This window comes from Ovis aries, chromosome 2 (assembly GCF_016772045.2).
Source record: "Ovis aries strain OAR_USU_Benz2616 breed Rambouillet chromosome 2, ARS-UI_Ramb_v3.0, whole genome shotgun sequence".
Classification (NCBI taxonomy): Eukaryota; Metazoa; Chordata; class Mammalia; order Artiodactyla; family Bovidae; genus Ovis; species Ovis aries.
Genome location: NC_056055.1, coordinates 242,534,013 through 242,552,681, shown reverse-complemented (window position 1 = coordinate 242,552,681; position 18,669 = coordinate 242,534,013). Strand labels below are relative to the sequence as shown.

Here is an 18,669-nt window from a genome sequence, read left to right as displayed (position 1 = left end):
TGAATTTGCATACATGGAGTTTCTCTCTCTGGGTCCTTAGGGCAAGGCCTTGGGCTAATCAGTCCATTCTAAAGGAAATCAGTCCTGAATATTCATTGGAAGGACTGATGTTGAAGCTGAAACTCCAGTACTTTGGCCACCTGATGCGAAGAGCTGACTCGTTTGAAAAGACCCTGATGCTGGGAAAGACTGAAGGCGGGAGGAGAAGGGAACGACAGAGGATGAGATGGTTGGATGGCATCACCGACTCAACAGACATGGGTTTGAATAAACTCCAGGAGTTGGTAATTGACAGGAAGCCTGGAGTGCTGCATTCCATGGGGTCACAAAGAGCTGGACACGGCTGAGCGACTGAACTGAACTGGACTGAGGCTCAAAGGTGTGGCCTCCTTGGCTAGACTCTGCCTGGGCCATGGGCTGATAGGGTGGGGAGGAGGATTTCTTTCTCCAAGAGCTTGCGGCAGCCAAGATCTGCCTGAGTGAGTGAGTGGAGTGAGTGAAGTTGCTCAGTCGTGTCCAACTCTTTGCGACCCCATGGACTAGCCCACCAGGCTCCTCCATCCATGGGATTCTCCAGGCAGGAACACTGGAGTGGGTTGCCATTTCCTCTACCTAAACCAGCTCATTTAACCCACGGGAGCATCTGAGGTGGCAGGAGGGCTCCCCGTTTGCAGGTGGGGAGGTCAGAGAAGCAAGATGGCGCCCAGGCTCACACGGCCCATCAGCATCAGAGGAAGCTTGTGGTCTGGGGTCTGGTGGACTCGAGGGTCTCTCCTGCTTTGGGCTCTGATAAATGTCCAGGAGGAGCCTGAGCTAACACACCAGAAGCTAAAAAGGGCAGTGAGGGTCAGCAGGGGAGGTGGTAGGACTCGGCCTTTGCCCCCTGAGGACTGCTGGGGGCCACGCTGCCTTCCCAGAGGTCCTGAGCTGGGTCTGGACCCAAGCCCAACCCAGTGGGATAAGCCTGCTCTTGAACAGGCACTGAACTGGGATATAGGTTGTATAGCCTGAGGGTGGATAATCTCACTTGCTCTGAAGGCCTCGGGGAAGCAGGAGTCCGGGTGGCTGCTCTGATTACTCAATCCCAGGACAAATACCCCTGCCCGACCCCGAGTCTGGCTCAGACCCGCGTCCTCATCTGCCCACTCGGGGTTTGCTGTGGGCTGCCTGGCCTGTTGGGCACGGGAGGACTCACTGCGGACAAGGACTTTGGCAAAGGAGGAGGCCTGGCCGTAGGCGTTCTTGACCTTCACTGTGTAGGTGGCTGCATCCTCAACGGTGCATCTGAAAAGGAGGGAGGGAGATGTTTCCCTGAGGCTGCTGGGCTCCACGGAAAACTCAAGTCCTGAGAGCAGGGTGGGTGGGGAAGGGGGTGGTTACGGGAGGACTTTGGGCTCTAGGTCAGGGCCTGCCCCGAGAAGCTGGGTGCCTTTGGGCTGCCCCCGTCCCTCTCCACACCTCCAGGCCCTCCTTTGAAAAATGGGGAAAACATAACACGGCGGCTTAAGGTGAAAGCGCTTTGAAAATACGATAGTTAGGATATCATTTGAGCTAAGTGACTGGTCCAGAGTCACAGAACAACTGGAATTCAGCCCCACTTCAAGGGGACAAGCCCGCTCTCGGGCACGGCCTCCCTGCTCTGTCAACATATCCCGGGCAGAACCCTGGAGCAGGAGAAGCCTGGGCACACTGCCAGCCTGTGCCAGACCTGGGCCAGTTGCCCAGGTGTTCTCAAGCCCAGGCCTGGGGCTCACCACCAGCCAGGCCAACCCTGTTCCTCGTGGAGCCTGGGGCTGGCTCCATCCCAGGGCCACCATGGCGGTAGGGTGTATCTGGCCCCATCGGCAAGCAGAGAGGCCCCTTGGTGCCCTCTCTCCTCCTCTGCTTGCTCGGAGCAGGGATCCCTCTGGTTTCAAAGGTCAGCTCCACCTGCTCCCCGAGGCTGCCCCGGCCCTGCGTGCTGTCCCTGATGGTGCGGTCCACAGGGCACCTCCCTGTGGAGCCTTGTAGGGTCAGGCATTTATGTCCACGTGGCCCCACTTGGCTTCTGGAGCCTCCTGTTTATATTCGTGTCTCCCAGAGCCCCAGAGGGTTGAGGTGCAGGGTTTGGTGTATTGGAAAGAACCCAGGTAAAAAGAACTGACTCAATCCCAGGCCCTGCCCTGTGTAAGTTGTGCAAGAGCCTGAATCTTTCAGAGCCTCAGTTTTCTCATCTGTCACATGGATGCAACAATGCTTCCTTGAGAGAATGAGGGTGGGCCTTGACAACTGTATTGAAAGCAGCGAGCACAGGGCTTGGCGCCTGGAGGAATTCGGCGCCTGGCAGTTCCTACGAACAGGGCGTACTTTGGGGAACACTGCGCTCATTTTCTGCAAGCACGCTGTCTCTTCCTTCAACACTGTGCTTAAGACTCACTACCTCCTGAAAGGCCTACCTAACTCTCTCTCTTCTGCTTCCCCTTGCACGCGTGCGTGTGTATATGTGTGTGTATTCTCGCCCCAGCAAGGAACTCTCCCCACATGCCTAGCTACTAGCCAAGTCCAAATTTCTCACTGTGTATTCTAAGACATTGGAATCACATGGGGGTGTCTGTTAAATACCAATTCCTGGACCCCACTTCAGACCTATTTAATCTGACTTTATAGGAGTTAAAGAAGGGTCCATCCCACATTCACTATTTTGAGGCTGACATGGTTCATAGCTCTGAAGAGGGTTTTGGACCTGCTCTGGCCTTGGTAGTGCTGGGGCTTGGGACCATGGGCCTCTCTGGGGCTCACGGTCTCACCTCCTGATCTCCAGTGTCAGCAGTCCATAGTTGTTGGTGATTCGATACTTGCCGGCAGGAAAGAGGCGGGGATCAATTCTCATGTCATTTTTGTACCTGTGGAGACACAGTGGAGCGTGGGAGGCAACGTGGTTCTGAGCGGGAAGGATCCTGAGCCTCTTAGACCTCGATCCCAACCTCAGTTTTGTGCTGCTTATTCATCTGTGTGACTCAGGGCAGCTCCAAACCTCAGTTTTTCTCATCTGTGAAATGGGAATAATCGCACTGATCTTGCAGTGTTGTTGTGATGATTAAATGGGATAAGATATGTAAAGTTTGAAGCCTGTGGATGCTCAAGGGTTTATTCTCTTCTGGAGGGCAGAGAAGAGGGAGCCATAATTAAGGGTATCTGCCCCTTCCCTTCGGAGAAGGCAATGGCACGCCACTCCGGTACTCTTGCCTGGAAAATCCCATGGATGGAGGAGCCTGGTAGGCTGCAGTCCATGGGGTCGCTAAGAGTCGGGCACGACTGAGAGACTTCACTTTCACTTTTCACTTTCATGCATTGGAGAAGGAAATGGCAACCCACTCCAGTGTTCTTGCCTGGAGAATTCCAGGAACAGAGGAGCCTAGTGGGCTGCCATCTATGGGGTCGCACAGGGTCAGACATGACTGAAGTGACTTAGCAGAAGCAGCAGCCCCTTCCCTTACCAGGGGTACCCTGAAGGACCAGTCTCCAGCTTTTCCTTCCTCTCTGAAGGGGTACCAAGGAAAGTTCTCCATCTCTTCCTTTTTGTCAACCCCCAGGACAACAGTTCTTAATCTCAGTTCTTGTTAAAATCACCAGTTCAGTTCAGTCACTCAGTCATGTCCGTCTCTTTGTGACCCCCTGGACTGCAGCATGCCAGGCCTCCCTGTCCATCACCAACTCCTGGAGTTTACCCAAACTCATGTCCATTGAGTCGGTGATGCCATCCAACCATCTCATTTAAAAATCTCCATGCTCAGAGTCTGAATGTAAGCCTCTGAGAATTTGCATCAGAATCTGCTCATTGCAGGGACTTCCCTGGTGGCCCAGTGGTTAAGAATCCGCCTTCCAGTGCAGGGGATGTGGGTTTGATCCCTGGCTGGGAGCTAAGATCCCTCATGCCACAGGACAGTGAAACCCTTACACTGCAACTGGAGAAAAGCTGCAACTAAGACCCAGTGCAGCCAAGTATAAATTAAATAAATATTAAAACATAAACTTCTCCCTGTCCTCCACCAGCCATTCTCCTCTTATTCTAAAGTAGATCTAACATGTTTCCTAGTCTCTGCTTCTGCTAGGTGTGACCACGTGACTAAGTCTTGTCAACAGAAATAAGTCCAAGCGTCACACAGCTGCTTCTGACAACACTCTCTGCCTGTTTTCACATCATCTTTCCTTCCAATCTTGAGGCAAGAATACGGCCATAAATACGGCTGCCATCTTGAACCAGGAAGACCCGAGGTCTCCAGCAGTGCATGGCAACAGGCCTGAGTCCCTAAGCTGAGGGGTGGAGTTGCCATGCAGCCCCGCCCTGTCTACATCAGACATTTACATGAAAGGGGGAAAAATATCTATCTTCTTTAAGTCATTAAAAAAACTCCATGCCCAGGCTTTAGCCCGGATCCATGAAATCAGAATTTCTGGGCGTAGAATCTGGGCATCAGTTATTTTGAAACTTGCCAGGTGATTCCCAACCACGGCCCCACCCCACTGTACCCTGGATACTTCCTTTCATTTTCTGTGAAGTTTTTCCCTCTGCTGCAAGCCCTGGACAGCCAGGTGTCTTTGCCTCTGCCCACAGCCCGCTGGGGTATGTTCTGGAGATCTGATGAGTGAATGTCTCTGAAAGTTAGGAGGCCTGGGTTCCTGACACTGTTTGCTGTGTGACCTTGGACAAATCACTCCCCCTCTCTGGGCCTCTGTGTCCATGAGGCCTTTGTGTGAAGAGTCAGTCCCAGAGGTGTGCGTGTGAGCATGCTCAGTCGCTTCAGTCATGTCCGACGACACTTGGCGACCCTATGGGCTGTGGCCCGCTGGGCTCTGTCCATGAGATTCTCCAAGCAAGAATACAGGAGTAGGTTGCCATACCCTCCTCCGGGGGAATCTTCCCAACCCAGGGATTGAACCCTGGGTCTCCTGCATTGCAGGCGGATTCTTTACCATCTGAGCAACCAGGGAAGCCTGGGTCTCCTGCATTGCAGGCAGATTCTTTACCATCTGAGCAACCAGGGAAGCCCAATAATACTGGAGTGGGTAGCCTATCCCTTCTCCAGGGCATTTTCCCGACCCAGGAATTGAACTGGGGTCTCCTGCATTGCAGGCGGATTCTTTACCAGCTGAGCTACCAGGGAAGCCCAGCCCCATTGGCAGTTGAGGTCAAAGAGGAGGCCTTGGCCAAAAGAGGGCGCCCCAGCCTCAGTATATCACCTTCTTTGGACCTGCCCACTCCCCCATGCCCTGTTTGTCTCCATGGCAACCAAACACTGCTGTACCCACATCCCACCTTACGGCAGCCGTAAGGCCGTGCCCTCTTCTGAAAGGAGCCCAGTTAAATCTTCTGTGGGGAGGGTGGTGCCTAATCTGGATGCCCAGTCTTTCCACCTCTCCCAGGCCTGGGGGGCCAAGGTCAGCCCCCCCCCCCCCCATCCCCCAGCTGTCAGGAACATTCCAAACACCTCAGCCTGGGCCAGCCTCTGCCTTTCCCAGAAAAAGCAGCAGCTGCAGCTCTGAGCATGACCTGGACAGCCCGGGACCTCAGCTCTCTCTTTGCCCAGCTCTGGGCGTCAGTCTCCTGCTGGTCCCTCAGGCCCTTGAAGGCTTGGCTGCGTGGATGAGGCTGAATGGCTGCCAATCATAAAACAGCATTAAATGAGACAGCTGAGGTAGGTGCCCAACCCAGAGCCTGGCTCAGTGAGGCCTACATAAAAGAGTGAGATTTTTTATTATTTATCCAAGTGTATTTTCCCTTACATATTCTAGTGGGTATTTTTCCTCCCGCCACCCCCAACCCCTTTTATAAATTAAAAAGTTTTTTGACTGCGTGGCTTGGGGGATCTTAGTTCCCTGACCAGAGGTCACACCTGCACTCCCGGCAGTAAGAGGACTGAGTCCTAACTACTGGACGGCCAGGGAATTTGCCGTATTTTGGTGTCAGCTTTACTTTTGCAGGTGGCTTGACCTGGGAGAGTGATTCTGATGTTCATGAACTGTGGCCAGGACCCACTTCCGCAGAGTAAACACAGCCAGCCTGGACCTTATCTGACGTGCCCTCTTGTTGCCCCTGCATTCAGGAAGTGCTCAATAATTGCTGAATGAATGGACTCTTCTGAGAAGCCTGGGGAGCCAGGATCATCCTGTTGACTTGGGCTGGGTCTCTACCAGGGTCTGCATGAAGCTTTGGAGGCCAATCCAGGATGAGCTGGCCCTGCCAGAGGTGCCTGATGATAGGAAACCAGATCCCCAAAGCCTGGAGCCCTGGGGACCCCCTGAGTCCCTCCGGTTGGAGGTGGGCCTGGCCTTGGCCTCCACCACTTGCAAGGAATGCTCAGCTCCTTGTTGTGGCAACCTTGCTGGCAGGGGTGGAAACAAGTCTCCCTCCCAAGAGGCTCCCATGGAATGCCTTAGATGTGGGCCTCGGTGCCAGGGTAGGGCAGGGCTTGGCTGCCAGGCTGACTGCCACTTAGCCCAGGTCTTCCTACCGCCTGCCTTGGTCCCCACAGAATTTGAGTGAATGCCATCTGGCAGTGACCAGCAATGACACTTCCCTCAGGACATTTTTCTTTATTGTTCTTGGCCTAAGTTCTTTCCCTTTCTCTCACTTCAGAGGCATTATAGGTGCTTTAAAGAAAAACAAAACCCCCAAACACCTGTAATGATCACTTTCCTACTCTCTTGGCCAGTAGAGATCTGGGCTGAGAGGCAAGAGACCTGAATTTGAATTCGGGTTCACACTAGCTGTGTGACCTTAGACAAGTCACACTACCTCTCTGAGCCTCTATATCCGTACCTGTGAAATGGGGATATAGTCCTAACCTCATGAATGGTCCAGAGGCTCAAATGAGAGGAAAAGTCCTGGGTCAGTGTAAGGGAGGTTCAAGTGTAAGATGTTGCTTTTTCCTTTGTGACCTCAGTTATTTATGTGCTTATCTTCTCTCTCCTACCAAAATCCTGGTCTGTACACCCTTGAGATCGGGCTTATATGTCACCTCGTCTGAGAAGCCTTCCTGGATTCTCCAGGTGGAGGCAGCTACTGTCCTCCTTCACCTCCACTCTTATCTCAAATATCACCCTTGGACATATTTTTCATTGTGTTGACATTTCTCTTCTGGACTGAGAGTTCCTTGAGGTGAGATTGTGTCTGGGTCATTTCTGTGCCTTACTGCCTGAGCCAGGGCCTGGGACAGATTATGTTCTTGGTAAATATTTGTTGAAATTTTTTCCTTGTCTCCCAGCATACTGACAATGGGCCTTAGACCCTGGGGAGCTCAGGACAGACTGAACTCAGCTGTGTGAATGACACATTTCTCTCTGGGGTGAAGTGAGACCCCAGATGCTGCCATGCCCACCTCCTGAGGTCCCTTCAGAAGACTCCTGCTTCTGCTCCCCTCTGCCAGCAAGGCCTCGACTCCATGGTTCTGTTATGAGTACATTCCCAGGAATGGCACCTCCTGCTTTCCCAGCAGCTTTCAAGTTCTGAGGGCTTCCACATTGTCATGGCATTAAATCCTTACCACAGGCAAGCTGGACAGGAGGGCTTCAACCCATTTCACAGACCAGGAAACTGAGGCAGGATCAGAGAGGCTGAATCATAGCTGAGACCACACACAGAATTAGCAGAGAGCAAGCTGGTCCTGGGCTCCTTCTCACTGAGAGCCCCCACCCTCCCTGCCTCCTCTCCTGCCCTGACCCTGGGCATGCCTCTGCCATCTTCCTGCAACCCTGGAGACGCCCAGCTCGGGGCAGCTGCCTTCTCATGCCACCAGAATCATATTTTCACAAGTGCCGGCTCCCTGGGTGGCCCAGAGCTCTAGCCCCAGGATAGCTGGGAGGCAGCTAAGAATAAGCCCTCCTGAGCTTCCTCAGCAGCTGCTGCCCTGTTTTGGGGGGAGGGCAGAGCTCAGGGCTGTGGATCTGTGGCTTTTCTAAGGCAGTGGGATCTTCTGGGGAAGGGACCGGGCCCCTGGAGGGGAACTGTGGGTGTAAGGAAGTCGCATTCAAGGGATCCCTGAGGCCTGGAGCCTGAAGGCAGGGCAAGGACCCCTTCTCCCCTACCCTGGGGGCTTACCACGTGACCTGGGGTGGAGGCGAACCCTGCACGGTACAGGTCAGCAGGACCGTGGTGTGCTCCCAGACCGCGTGGGAGCGCAGAGGGATCCAGAACCAGGGCCCACGGCCGGAACACAGCTCCCGCAGCTCCTTGGCCTCCCGGACCTTCTCCTCTGTCTGGAGGCAGGAAGGGCCTGTGAGTCCCAGGAGCCGGGGCACCACCTCCCTGGTCTTTGCTGTTACCTCTCCCCTGACACCAGGCTGGACTCTCCTTGCCAGTGGCTGAGAGGCAGCATGGCATAGGGGGCAGGGCGTGGGGCTTTGGGACCTGACCTGGAATCAAGGCCAAACTCTGCCACTTACCAGCTATGAGACCAACCATAGGCCAGGCCTCTGTTCCCTCATCTGTAAGATGGGGATGATAATCATATTGCCCCACCCTCCTGTGGGGTTGTAGGGAGGATTACTTAAGTCACTGTGTGGAAAACATGGGCAGTGATAACAACCATGTAAGTATTTACAGCTGTTCCTGTCCTGCCCAGGGATGGGGTACGGAGGTGGCTTCAGATCGCTGACATTTCCCGAGTGTCTTCTGTGTTCTAGGCACTGGGAAAGTGGTTTTATAAGCGTGTTCTTATTTACTTCCCATGTCAACGCTCAGTATTGGACCACATACGCCCATTTTACAGACGAGAAAACTGGGGCTCGGTTAGAGTCATTGCTTTGCCCAAGGTGCAGCTGGAAGGTGGGGGCCCTGGGAGGTCCAGCTTTTCTGGAGAAGGGGGTGGGGTCGGGGAGGGCAGCATGAGAAGGGTTGCAGGTCCCAGGGCCCCGCCCAGGGCCCCGCCCAGCCCTCTCACCCGCCGTCTCAGCGCCTTCCGGTCTCGTCTCTGGCGCAGCAGCCACTGGGTCCGTAGGAAGGCGATCTCTGTCCTCTCCCAGTCGTTGCCGAAGCCCACGCGCTTCTGCCCCCGCTCCTCCAGCTCCACAGCGCTGGTCTGGCGCCTCAGCTGGGCCTCCCTGCGGTGACAGAGGCCGTCGAGGCTGAGAGCCCGTGGGGTCCGCCCTGGCCCTGCCTCTCCTACGCCCGGCCTTGCCGGCCACGCTTGAAGCTTCTTGAGGACAAGGGCAACTTTAATCTTTTCTTGCCTCCAAAATCCCCTGAATGGGTCTGGGTTTTAGAAGGTGGAGCAGGGCGTGGCAACCCATTCCAATATTCTTGCTTGGAGAATTCCAAGGACAGAGAAGCCTGGTGGGTTATAGTCCATGGGGTCACAAAGAATTGGACACAACTGAATGACTAATGCTTAATATTATCGATACTGTTCACAAGGGTCTTTCACAAGCCATGGTTCCTCTTTTTTTCACTACAACCAAGCGGACAGGCTTAGTCTCCCCATTTGACCGGGTAGAGATTTGCTTTATAGGCTGAGTGACTTGCTCTGGGCCAGCCAGGAGCAGGACATAGGCCTAAGGATGCTCCCAAGCTTGGAGGCTATCCCATCTCAGGGCTTGGGTTCGACATGTGGGCTGGTTTACTTGCTTCTCCTAGCTCTATCCCTAGACTCCTTCCCCGCCATGGAAGCTGGGTGGTGAAGCACGGACCCCCATCCTCTCCCCTAGGGATGGTCCCTCGCTACTGCCTGTGGACCCATCAGAGGGTGGTGCAGTGGGCTTTGCCATCAGTCAGCCCTGGGCTTAAACCTCCGACTAGTCACCCGCTCTAGGTGTGTAATTTCAGGCACTTTTTTTTTAAGCTGAGTGTGGGAGCCCAGTAGGGAGGCAGGGGACTGGACAAGATGACCTCTTCCCAGCCCAGGGCTCTCTGGAAAGGTCACTCGACTTACCATGTTGTCTCTGAGGAGGCTGTCAGAGCCAAGGCTGCTGCGAGGGCGTAGTCTGCAGCGCTGAACTGATACTCTTCCTCACTGCCCCAGGGAAAAGAGAGTTCGTGGCTCCTGCAGATTTGGCTGGGGTCTGGCTGGGGGCTCCATCCACCCACCTCAGGGTGCTAGCAGGCACAGATGTGCTGCCCTCCTCAAACCGTGGTCTCAGAACAGGCCATGCCTCCTCTCTTTGACTGGGGGCTCCGCAAAGCAGAGCTGTGCTTCCCGTCTCAGACTGGGTTCTCCAAAAAGAAGGGTCATCCCTCCCCTTCCACCAGGACTCTCGCAAGGTCAGGGCTGGGCCCCCCGCCTTGGACTGGAGGCCTCCAGAGAGCAGGACTGTGCCTCCCCGCTTGGACTGGAGTATGCAGAGCTCAGGCTGTGCCTCCCTGGTCAGACTGGGGGTCCTGGGGGAAGGGCGGTGGCTGGGCGGGGCGGGGGGCGGTCCCTGATGCCCCACCTGCTGCGGAAGGTCCGTCTCCGCGTCGAGGAATCCATCTGCAGGCTGTGCTGCCGCTCCTCCTGCTGCTCCTCCTCCCGGCGATGCTCCCGCCGGTGCACTTGCACGGCCTGCGGGGGCCGGGGCTCCCCCACACCTCCCGGGCTGTGAGGCAGAGTCATGGCTGCGAGAGCAAAATCCTGCAGAGCCGAGGAGCACGGTTACTCCACCTGGTGTCCACCCGCCCCCTCCCCGTGGCGTCCGTCAGCATCTCTCCGGAGGTCTGCGGGTGGCAGGGGAGGGGGTGTCTCTCTATGGTGGGCAGGCAGGCGATCTCAAGACCCAGCAGGGAGCCTGGCTCGCCCACCACCCCATGGGCTGCCCCTCATTGAGGAGCAGGCCCTGACTTCCAGCTGTGCTCTGTCCTTGCCCCTCCACGTGGTCTGAGCAAGGCCTTCCCTTCTCCGGCCTCAGCTTCCCACACGTGAGGGACTGAGCACTGTGATGTTCAGGGCAAGGAGAATTGGGGAGGAAAGTGGTGCCCCAAGCTAGCTGGCTCTGAGTTCTTGCAGTACATTTTTTTCCGGATCTGGGGTACAATGTTATCCCCGGGCCTCTGAGGACCTTCTGATGCTGAAGCCCTAGGGTGCTTCTTGGTGGAACCCCTGGAATTGGCTTCCATGCTCCTCCAGGTGGGAATTTAGGATAGGCCTCTTACCTGGAAAGTCCTTACTGGGTTTGGCCCTGATGTAGACCCTGGGCACGAAGGAGACAGGAGGGGAGGCCCGCACCTTAGCCCTCTTCCGCCTGCTTCTGTGAGGTTAGGCTCTGCCCTGTCCCCGCCTCTCCTGCGGGGCCTGCTGGCCAAGCTAGAGGAGTGTGTGTGTGTGTATTGTGTTCTGACCTGAACACGCCTGTGGAGGGCCATGTCTCTAAGTCCGTGATGTGGGAGGTGGGCATGCTGGCCTCATCAGAGATCCTTGACCTGGAAAGGCCTATTCTGGGGTGTCAGAGGGCTCAGGCTGCCAAGGGTCAGTCTTAAAGGGAATTTATTTCTTCTGGTTCCTTAAAGTTTGCTCCCTTTGGGCATCCAGAAAAGAACCCCCAGGAGAGCCTGGGTCACTCTGCAGTGACCTAGCTGGGACCAAGGACTGCCCGTGAGGCTTCCTGTAATGACCTTGCTGAACACAACAGGACGTCATCTCTCGGCCTTCCTATCCAGCACCCCCACACCCCCGAGGAAGAGGCTGCCTGCACCCAGACAGTGACTGGCCTGCTCTTTCTGCGCCTTCTTCCCCTCAGCCCAGAAGAGAGCCTCTGGGTGCCAGCAAGGGAGGCCCTGGCCTGCCTGGGACATGGCCCTGGCCCCAGCAGCGGAGGGTTAACGTTCCCTGGCCTCAGCTGCTGGCTGTTTTCCCCGGATGCTCTGTTCCTGACGGGCGCAGCGGGTTGGGCCTGGCGCTCATCCTTGACCTCCTGGGCTGCCCGCAACCAGACCCCTGGCTTTAGGGATGAGCCATCGGTTCTTTTTAAAGCGCTGACTGAGGCTTGGGATTAGGTCGTGAGCAGATTGCAGCCTTCCAGCCCTCTCTCTCCAGAAGGCAGTGTGTGCCTGCTGGGGAGGGGTCAGCGATGCGTGGTGGGTCAGGAGGGGACCTCGACCCCCATTGCCCTCCCATGAGGGTGCAAAGCCACCAGGGGTCCTGCCCTGTGGCCTTCCCCACCCACTCCATTTTCTCCACCTTCCTCCCAAGCCTCTGTCTGGCCACTGCCCTGTCTGCAATGCCCCCCCACCATCCCCCAGCTCTCTGACAGCATCTCCCAGTGAGAAGGGTCAAGGAGGTCTCTCCAATTCCTCAGAATGGGAAGAGAAGCGTATGAGCCCGAGAGACTCTGAGCCCTGACTGCAGGAAGCTGGGTCCTGCGGGCAGGAGTGGAGACACAGCCTACCTGGGGGTCTGGGCAGGCGGGGACGCGCTTAATGCTCCCCACCAGTTTCTGAGGCGGGAGTGCTGGCCTGGGTTTGGTGCCAGTGAGTCCAGGCTGGATGAGCGCCCTCCCAGCCCTGCGATGTGGGCCCCGCGGCCTTGCTCTCATCCCCTGCCCGCTGGGCGGGCCAAGCAGGGCTCCGCCAGGACAGCTCTAGGTTGGCCGGACCTGCCAGCCCACCCGGGTCCCTGCTGATCCTCGATGCCTGCAGGAAAGCCTCCACTTCCCAGGGCATCCCCAAGGGATCTGGGCGGGGTGGGGGGTGTGTTGTGGCTTTCATATCACAGAAGGCTCAGCTCGGAAGACCCAGGGCCACACAGAACAGTGAGGCAGGGCAGGGATTTCTTTTCTAGAATCTCCTCTCATTTCCATGGCTGAGCATAAGTCTGCCTCTTCTTTTCTGATCTCACAGAATCCCCCCCGCACCCCCCACACCCCTACCGTACTTCCGAATGAAAAGCTGAGGGTCTCACTATCTGGAGGTCTCTCTCCTCTCCCCTGATCTCTGGAGGTGACTCACAGAAGCAGCTGTGCTCACTCAGGTGGCTCTGGGGGGACGATTCCTGAGGATGAGAGGGTCCTTGGCTTCTTCTTGCCCCAGACTCAGCGGGGACCGGGAGAAGAATGTGATCCTGGAGCTTGCATGGGCCTTAAATATAGCAGTGTGATGACAATGGCTGAGAACTATGGTGGGGAGGTGAAGGGGAGGGGCCGTTCCCTGGGTCCAGCATTGCCGGGCCGCAGTGACGGGTGGAGCTGTCCCCACACCCCCCACCCACGTCCCGCAGACAGCTCCTCCCCTGGGTTCCATCCCTTCCCCAACCCTCGCCCCCTGCTGCAGTGGAAAGAAGCTCATAGCTCAGGCCTGGGTGTATGGAAAATGGATCAGGGACAGCTTTCTCAGCTGCTGGGAGTTCTGCTCTGAATTCCTCCCCCGGCTCCCCCCAGTGACAGGTGCTTTGGGGAAGACACGCAGCTTCTCAGATCTGATTCCCCTTCTGAAAGTGGAGACAGCGAGGCTGGGCCCCCAGACATCAGGAAGACATGATGTGTGACTGGAAAAAGGACCCTTTAGTGCTCATAAGGTATCACTGCTAAAATAAAAGTGGGTTTCTTCTCGTCTCTATACCCCCACTCGGCACACAGCAGCTACTGACTGGCCCTGCTCGCCTATGGTGAGGGGCGTGAGGGTGTGAGTGTGTGTGTTTGTGTGAGGGTGTGTGTGCGTGTATGTGAGGGTGCACAGGTGTGTGTGAGAGTGTATGTGAGGGTGTGTGTGATGGTGTGTGAGAGTGTGTGGGGTGTGTGTGTGAGGGTATGAAGTGTGTGTAGGTGTGCATAAAGGTGTGCAGTTGTGTGTGAGTGTGTGTGTGAGGGTGTCTGGGTGTGTGAGGGTACGAGGTGTGTGTGGGGTTGTGTGTGAGATTGTGTGTGGGCTGTGTGTGTGCGGGTATGAGGGTGTGTGTGTGGGTGTGTGGGGTGTGTGTGAGGGTATGAGATGTGTGTGGAATGTGTGTGAGGGTGTGTGGGGTGTGTGTGTGGGTATGAGGGGGTGTGGGTGTGTGGGTGTGTGGGTGTGTAGGAAGGTATGAGATGCGTGTGGGGATGTGTGTGATATTGTGTGTGGGCTGTGTGTACGGGTATGAGGCTGTGTGTGTGTGTGTGTGTGTGTGTGTGTGTGTGTGTGAGGGTATGAGGTGTGTGTGGAGTGTGTGTGAGGGTGTGAGGGTGTGCGATGGTGTGTGTGGGGTGGATGAGGCTGTGTGGGCAGTCTGGGGGACGTGGCGCAGGCAGCCGAGGAGGGCAGGTCATTTCCTCCTTCCCCATCCAAAGTTCCCAAGCTTCCGGAGTGGCCACTGGGGAACTTTCTTCCGGATCTTTGCTCCTCCTCCCCGTCTCAATCCTCTCCCCTCACGGATATTCACACCTAGGCCTGCAGGGCACTAGGGAAGCAGAGGAGGAGAGAGAAGATGCTGGCCATTGGGATACAAGTCTCATCTAGGTGGGGAGACAGGCAGTTACAGCAGGGGGTGATCAGGAGGGGCGCCTGAGCCAGTCTCAGGGGATGCGCAGGTCTGGGAAGGCGGTGCTGGCTCCACTCCAGAGACACAGCTCCCTGCCTGGCCTCTTCCTGGGGCCTCAGGGGCCCAGCAACGCTGAGCCTGTCATCCTTCCCAGTGCCCTGGGGACTCACTCCTCAGGGGAGAGAGACAGACAGACAGACAGACAGAACACACAAGTGAGTGCTTCAGCCAAAATCTCAGCCTCCTAAAAGGGAACTCTCATGTATTTCTCACAGGAATATAAATTGGTGCAGCCCCTATGGAAAATAATATGAAAGCTTCTCAAAAAAATTAAATAGAACTACTATATGATCCAGCAATTCCACTCCTGGCTACATATTTTAAAAATGAAAAGATTAATTAAAAATATGCACGAACCTCAATCTTCATAGCAGCATTATTTACAATTGCCAAGATATGGAAGCAACCCAAGTGTCCATCAGCAGACGGATGGATAAAGAGGATGTGGTAAGAATATACAATGGAATACTACTCAGCCAGAACAAAGAATGAAGTTTTGCTATTGGCAACAACATGGATGGACTTGGAGGATGTTATGCTAAGTGAAATAAGTCAGAAAGAGACAGACAAATACTGTATGGTCAGTTCAGTTCAGTCGCTCAGTCGTGTCCGACTCTTTGTGACCCCATGGACTGCAGCACACCAGGCTTTCCTGTCCATCACCAACTCCTGGTGCCTGCTCAAACTCATGTCCATCGAGTCGGTGATGCCATCCAACCATCTCATCCTCTGTCGTCCCCTTCTCCTCCCGCCTTCAACCTTTCCCAGCATCAGGGTCTTTTCTAATGAGTCAGTTCTTTGCATCAGGTGGCCAAAGTATTGGAGCTTCAGCTTCAGCATCAGTCCTTCCAATCATACTGTATGATATACCATCACTTATATATGAAATCTTAAAAATGAAATAAATGAGTGGACATAACAAAAAAGATACAGACTCACAGATATAGAGAACAAACTAGCGGTTACGCTGAGGACAGAGGAAAGGGGACGGGGAAGATGAAGGTAGGGTATTAAGAGGTACAAACTATTGTGTATAAAATAAATAATGTACAAGGGCATGTTGTACAACACAGAGAAGATACAATATTTTATAAAAATTATAAATGGAATATAACCTTTAAAAATTGTGAATCACTGTCATACATCTGAAACTTATGTAATATTGTATACATAAACTATACCTCAACAAAAACATTAATATTAAAATAGAAAATCTTAGTCTCCTGATCTTTTTGAAAACTCTTTCCTAAGCATTCTCCCTTCATCCCTGACCGCAGTGTTAAGAGCCCCTTTCGGGGGAGATCATTTGGCTGCTCTCTCCCATCTTATACTGATCCAACTTAAGAAGGGATTTCCACATTTATGCGTTCACTGTGAGGAGTGAGTGTGAACCTGTATATAAAACCAAGAGGTGTGAGTTTCCAATCCAGCAGGAGACAGCCGTTTAAACTGGTTCTATAAACCCCTTTCCCCCAAAGCAGCCTGGTGGAGGAGCTCCTGATCACTATGATCTTGAACAAGTTCTATGATCTTGAATAACTTCTAAATTATGATCTTGAACAAGTCACTAAGCCATTTTGGTTTTATCACCTGTACAATGGGATCAGTGATGCCTGCCTTGCAGTCTGATTGAAATGATTAAATCAGGAAACTTGAAGCCTGTTGCACAAAGTCTACTGCCAATAACATTAAATGAGAGCTCCACCAATAACTTCGAGACTAAGAAAACGGAGAGCTTTCTCTGCCTTCCTTTGGGTGTGGTGTTCCCATGTAACCCTTTGCAGACCAAATTCCAGTGAGGCCCTCACTCTTCCTGGGGTGCCTTAATGTGAGCACAACCAAGCCTCAGGCCGTGAGGTAGAGCAGAGGTCAGACTTGGTGCTTTATGAACCTTGGTTTAAATACCAACCTCTGGCACCTGTACTTACTAATGGGGTGAACTTGGCCTCCTTTCTGGGCTGCTTCTTTATCTGCAAATTGTATGCAAGCTCTGAGACAACAAGAAATTGCCTGCCTATCTTGTTCACTGTATCCCCAGCCCCAAGAACAGTGCTGGTGTACAACCCGGTCTCTGATATATACTTGTTAAAAATGAATGAATGAGTGCCTGTCTTGAAGAATGTTTACGAGATTTAAATCAGGTTAAAATGCATGAAATGCCTGGTATAATACTTAACTCACGGCTTGTTGTTGTTTAATCGCTAAGTTGTGTCCAACTCTTTGTGGCCTCATGGATTGTAGCCTGCCAGGCTCCTCTGTCCATGGGATTTCCCAGGCAATAATACTGGAGTGGGTTTCCATTTCCTTCTCCAGAGGATCTTCCAGACCCGGGGACTGAACCTGTATCTCCTGCATTGCAAGCGGATTCTTTACCTCTGAAGCACCAGGGAGGCCCTTGCCTTCTGGGAAGTTCTAACCCATGGGTAGTGCTTCTTAAATACTTCATACCCTCTCCCCTTCCTTTTCCTTTTCATTGCCCTCTTTGGATTTATGAACATTAAGGATACTCATCTGAATCTTATTTTTTTTTGTAAATTAATTAATTTATTTTAACTGGAGGCTAATTACTTTACAATATTGTAGTGGTTTTGGCCATACATTCACATGAATCAGCCATGGGTGTACATGTGTCCCCCATTCTGAACCCCCCTCCAACCTCCTAATTTACCTGCCGACCACCCTGAACTGCCACAAGGGTTTCTGGGACAGCAACCAAACTGTCTTTGGCTGATGGCTCCACCTGGTGGCCAAGGGGAGAACTGTCTGGTCCAAAGCTTTCTCCTACCACCTCCTTTCGTCTCTCCTCTGTCACCCTCACACTTCAGTTAATTCCCATTACAGTTCATCTCATACTAACAGGTCAAAACGCATCTTCCTCGTGCCCCTTCCTCATTAGAGTGGAAAGGGAAAACTGGCTCAAGCAGCTGAAGGGCTGAGTCGGGGTGGGGGTGCGGGGGTGGCGGATGGGGCTGGGGTCTCAGAGCTGTGTCCCTCTGTCCAGGCTGACACTCAGACTGGGGAGGGGCACAGAGGGATCCAGCCTTGCCCTGTGGGACCGTGGAGGAGCCCTCATCCCCAGTGGCCCTGTTCTCTGGGTGGAAACTCAGGCAAACCACGTGCATTCCTGGGGTGGGGGGTTTGGGAGGCCAGGAGTCTTCAGATATCCCAGTCTGAAATACCTACCCTCCCTGCCCCACCTTCTTTCAGCTCTCCACCCTCATCTGGGGGGTTAGATGGGGGTGGCTCTAGGGGGATATTTGAGACCAACGGATAAGAGAACTGTTGATATAATAGCATGGGTTCCTCCACTGGCCTAAGAGGAGTCACTAAAGGACTTTATTAAAAGCCTGATTCCCTAGGAGCTGTGGACCCAGCAGGTCTGGGCTAGAGCTGAGGAAGATGTATTTTTTGTAAGCTTCTCGAGGGCTTTTCATTGTGAAGCAAGTTTAGGAAACCTCACCTAAACCCCAGAGAAGGCAATGGCATCCCGCTCCAGTACTCTTGCCTGGAAAATCCCATGGACGGAGGAGCCTGATAGGCTGCAGTCCATGGGATCTCTAAGAGTTGGACATGACTGAGTAACTTCACTTTCATGCATTGGAGAAGGAAATGGCAACCCACTCCAGTGTTCTTGCCTGGAGAATCCCAGGGACGGGGGAGCCTGGTGGGCTGCCGTCTATGGGGTTGTACAGAGTCGGACACGACTGAAGTGACATGGCAGTAGCAGCAGCAGCACCTAAACCCTCTGAGCCACGTTTTCCTCCTTTGCAGAATATCATGATGCAGCCTATCAGGGCAGGTTAAGGGAAGAATGAGTCATCCAGAGCAGGAACTTCGCGACAGCGAGACTGAGTCCCTCCTCCTCTTACTACTCCTTGTCGGGCTCTCCTGGACTCTTATTCATTTGCTTCTGGGCTGGGCTCTGCGTGACTTGGAGGCTGGTGACACCAGACTCACCTTTCTCTGGCCTGGGTGGGGCCAGGCTGCAGTGCGGTCAAGATCTAAGACACTCAGGAATGCCAGTGCCCCAGCCCAGCTCCGGGGCCTCGGACACTCTGCCCTCTGGCTGGTCCCAGCTGTATCTGTAGCCTGAGTTTCCTGCCTGGCAGGCTGGAGACCTGAGAGGGGACAGAGCCTAGTAGATGCAGGGCCAGGCTGAGGGGGGTCACAGGACTCAGGGACTCATGGACTATAGGAACAACAGTTACCCCAG

General features: G+C 54.1%; 1 protein-coding gene across 4 annotated transcripts in view; it reads right to left on the bottom strand.

The window, feature by feature from the left end:
* The window catches only part of MYOM3 (myomesin 3), a 52,372-nt gene extending 39,372 nt beyond the window's left edge, over window positions 1–13,000 (bottom strand). The window contains exons 1-7 of one of the 4 annotated variants that reach the window (XM_027965523.2): window positions 12,814–13,000; window positions 10,405–10,583; window positions 9,906–9,986; window positions 8,919–9,078; window positions 8,078–8,235; window positions 2,787–2,882; window positions 1,196–1,284 (exon numbers count right to left, since the gene is read on the bottom strand). In XM_027965523.2, the coding sequence (XP_027821324.1) occupies window positions 1,196–1,284; window positions 2,787–2,882; window positions 8,078–8,235; window positions 8,919–9,078; window positions 9,906–9,986; window positions 10,405–10,565 (745 nt within the window). In that variant the 5' untranslated portion in view covers window positions 10,566–10,583; window positions 12,814–13,000. The remainder of the gene's footprint in view (window positions 1–1,195; window positions 1,285–2,786; window positions 2,883–8,077; window positions 8,236–8,918; window positions 9,079–9,905; window positions 9,987–10,404; window positions 10,584–12,813) is intronic. The other 3 variants (XM_027965522.2, XM_027965524.2, XM_027965525.2) reach the window with 3 other exon arrangements.
* Window positions 13,001–18,669: the final 5,669 nt, after the last annotated feature.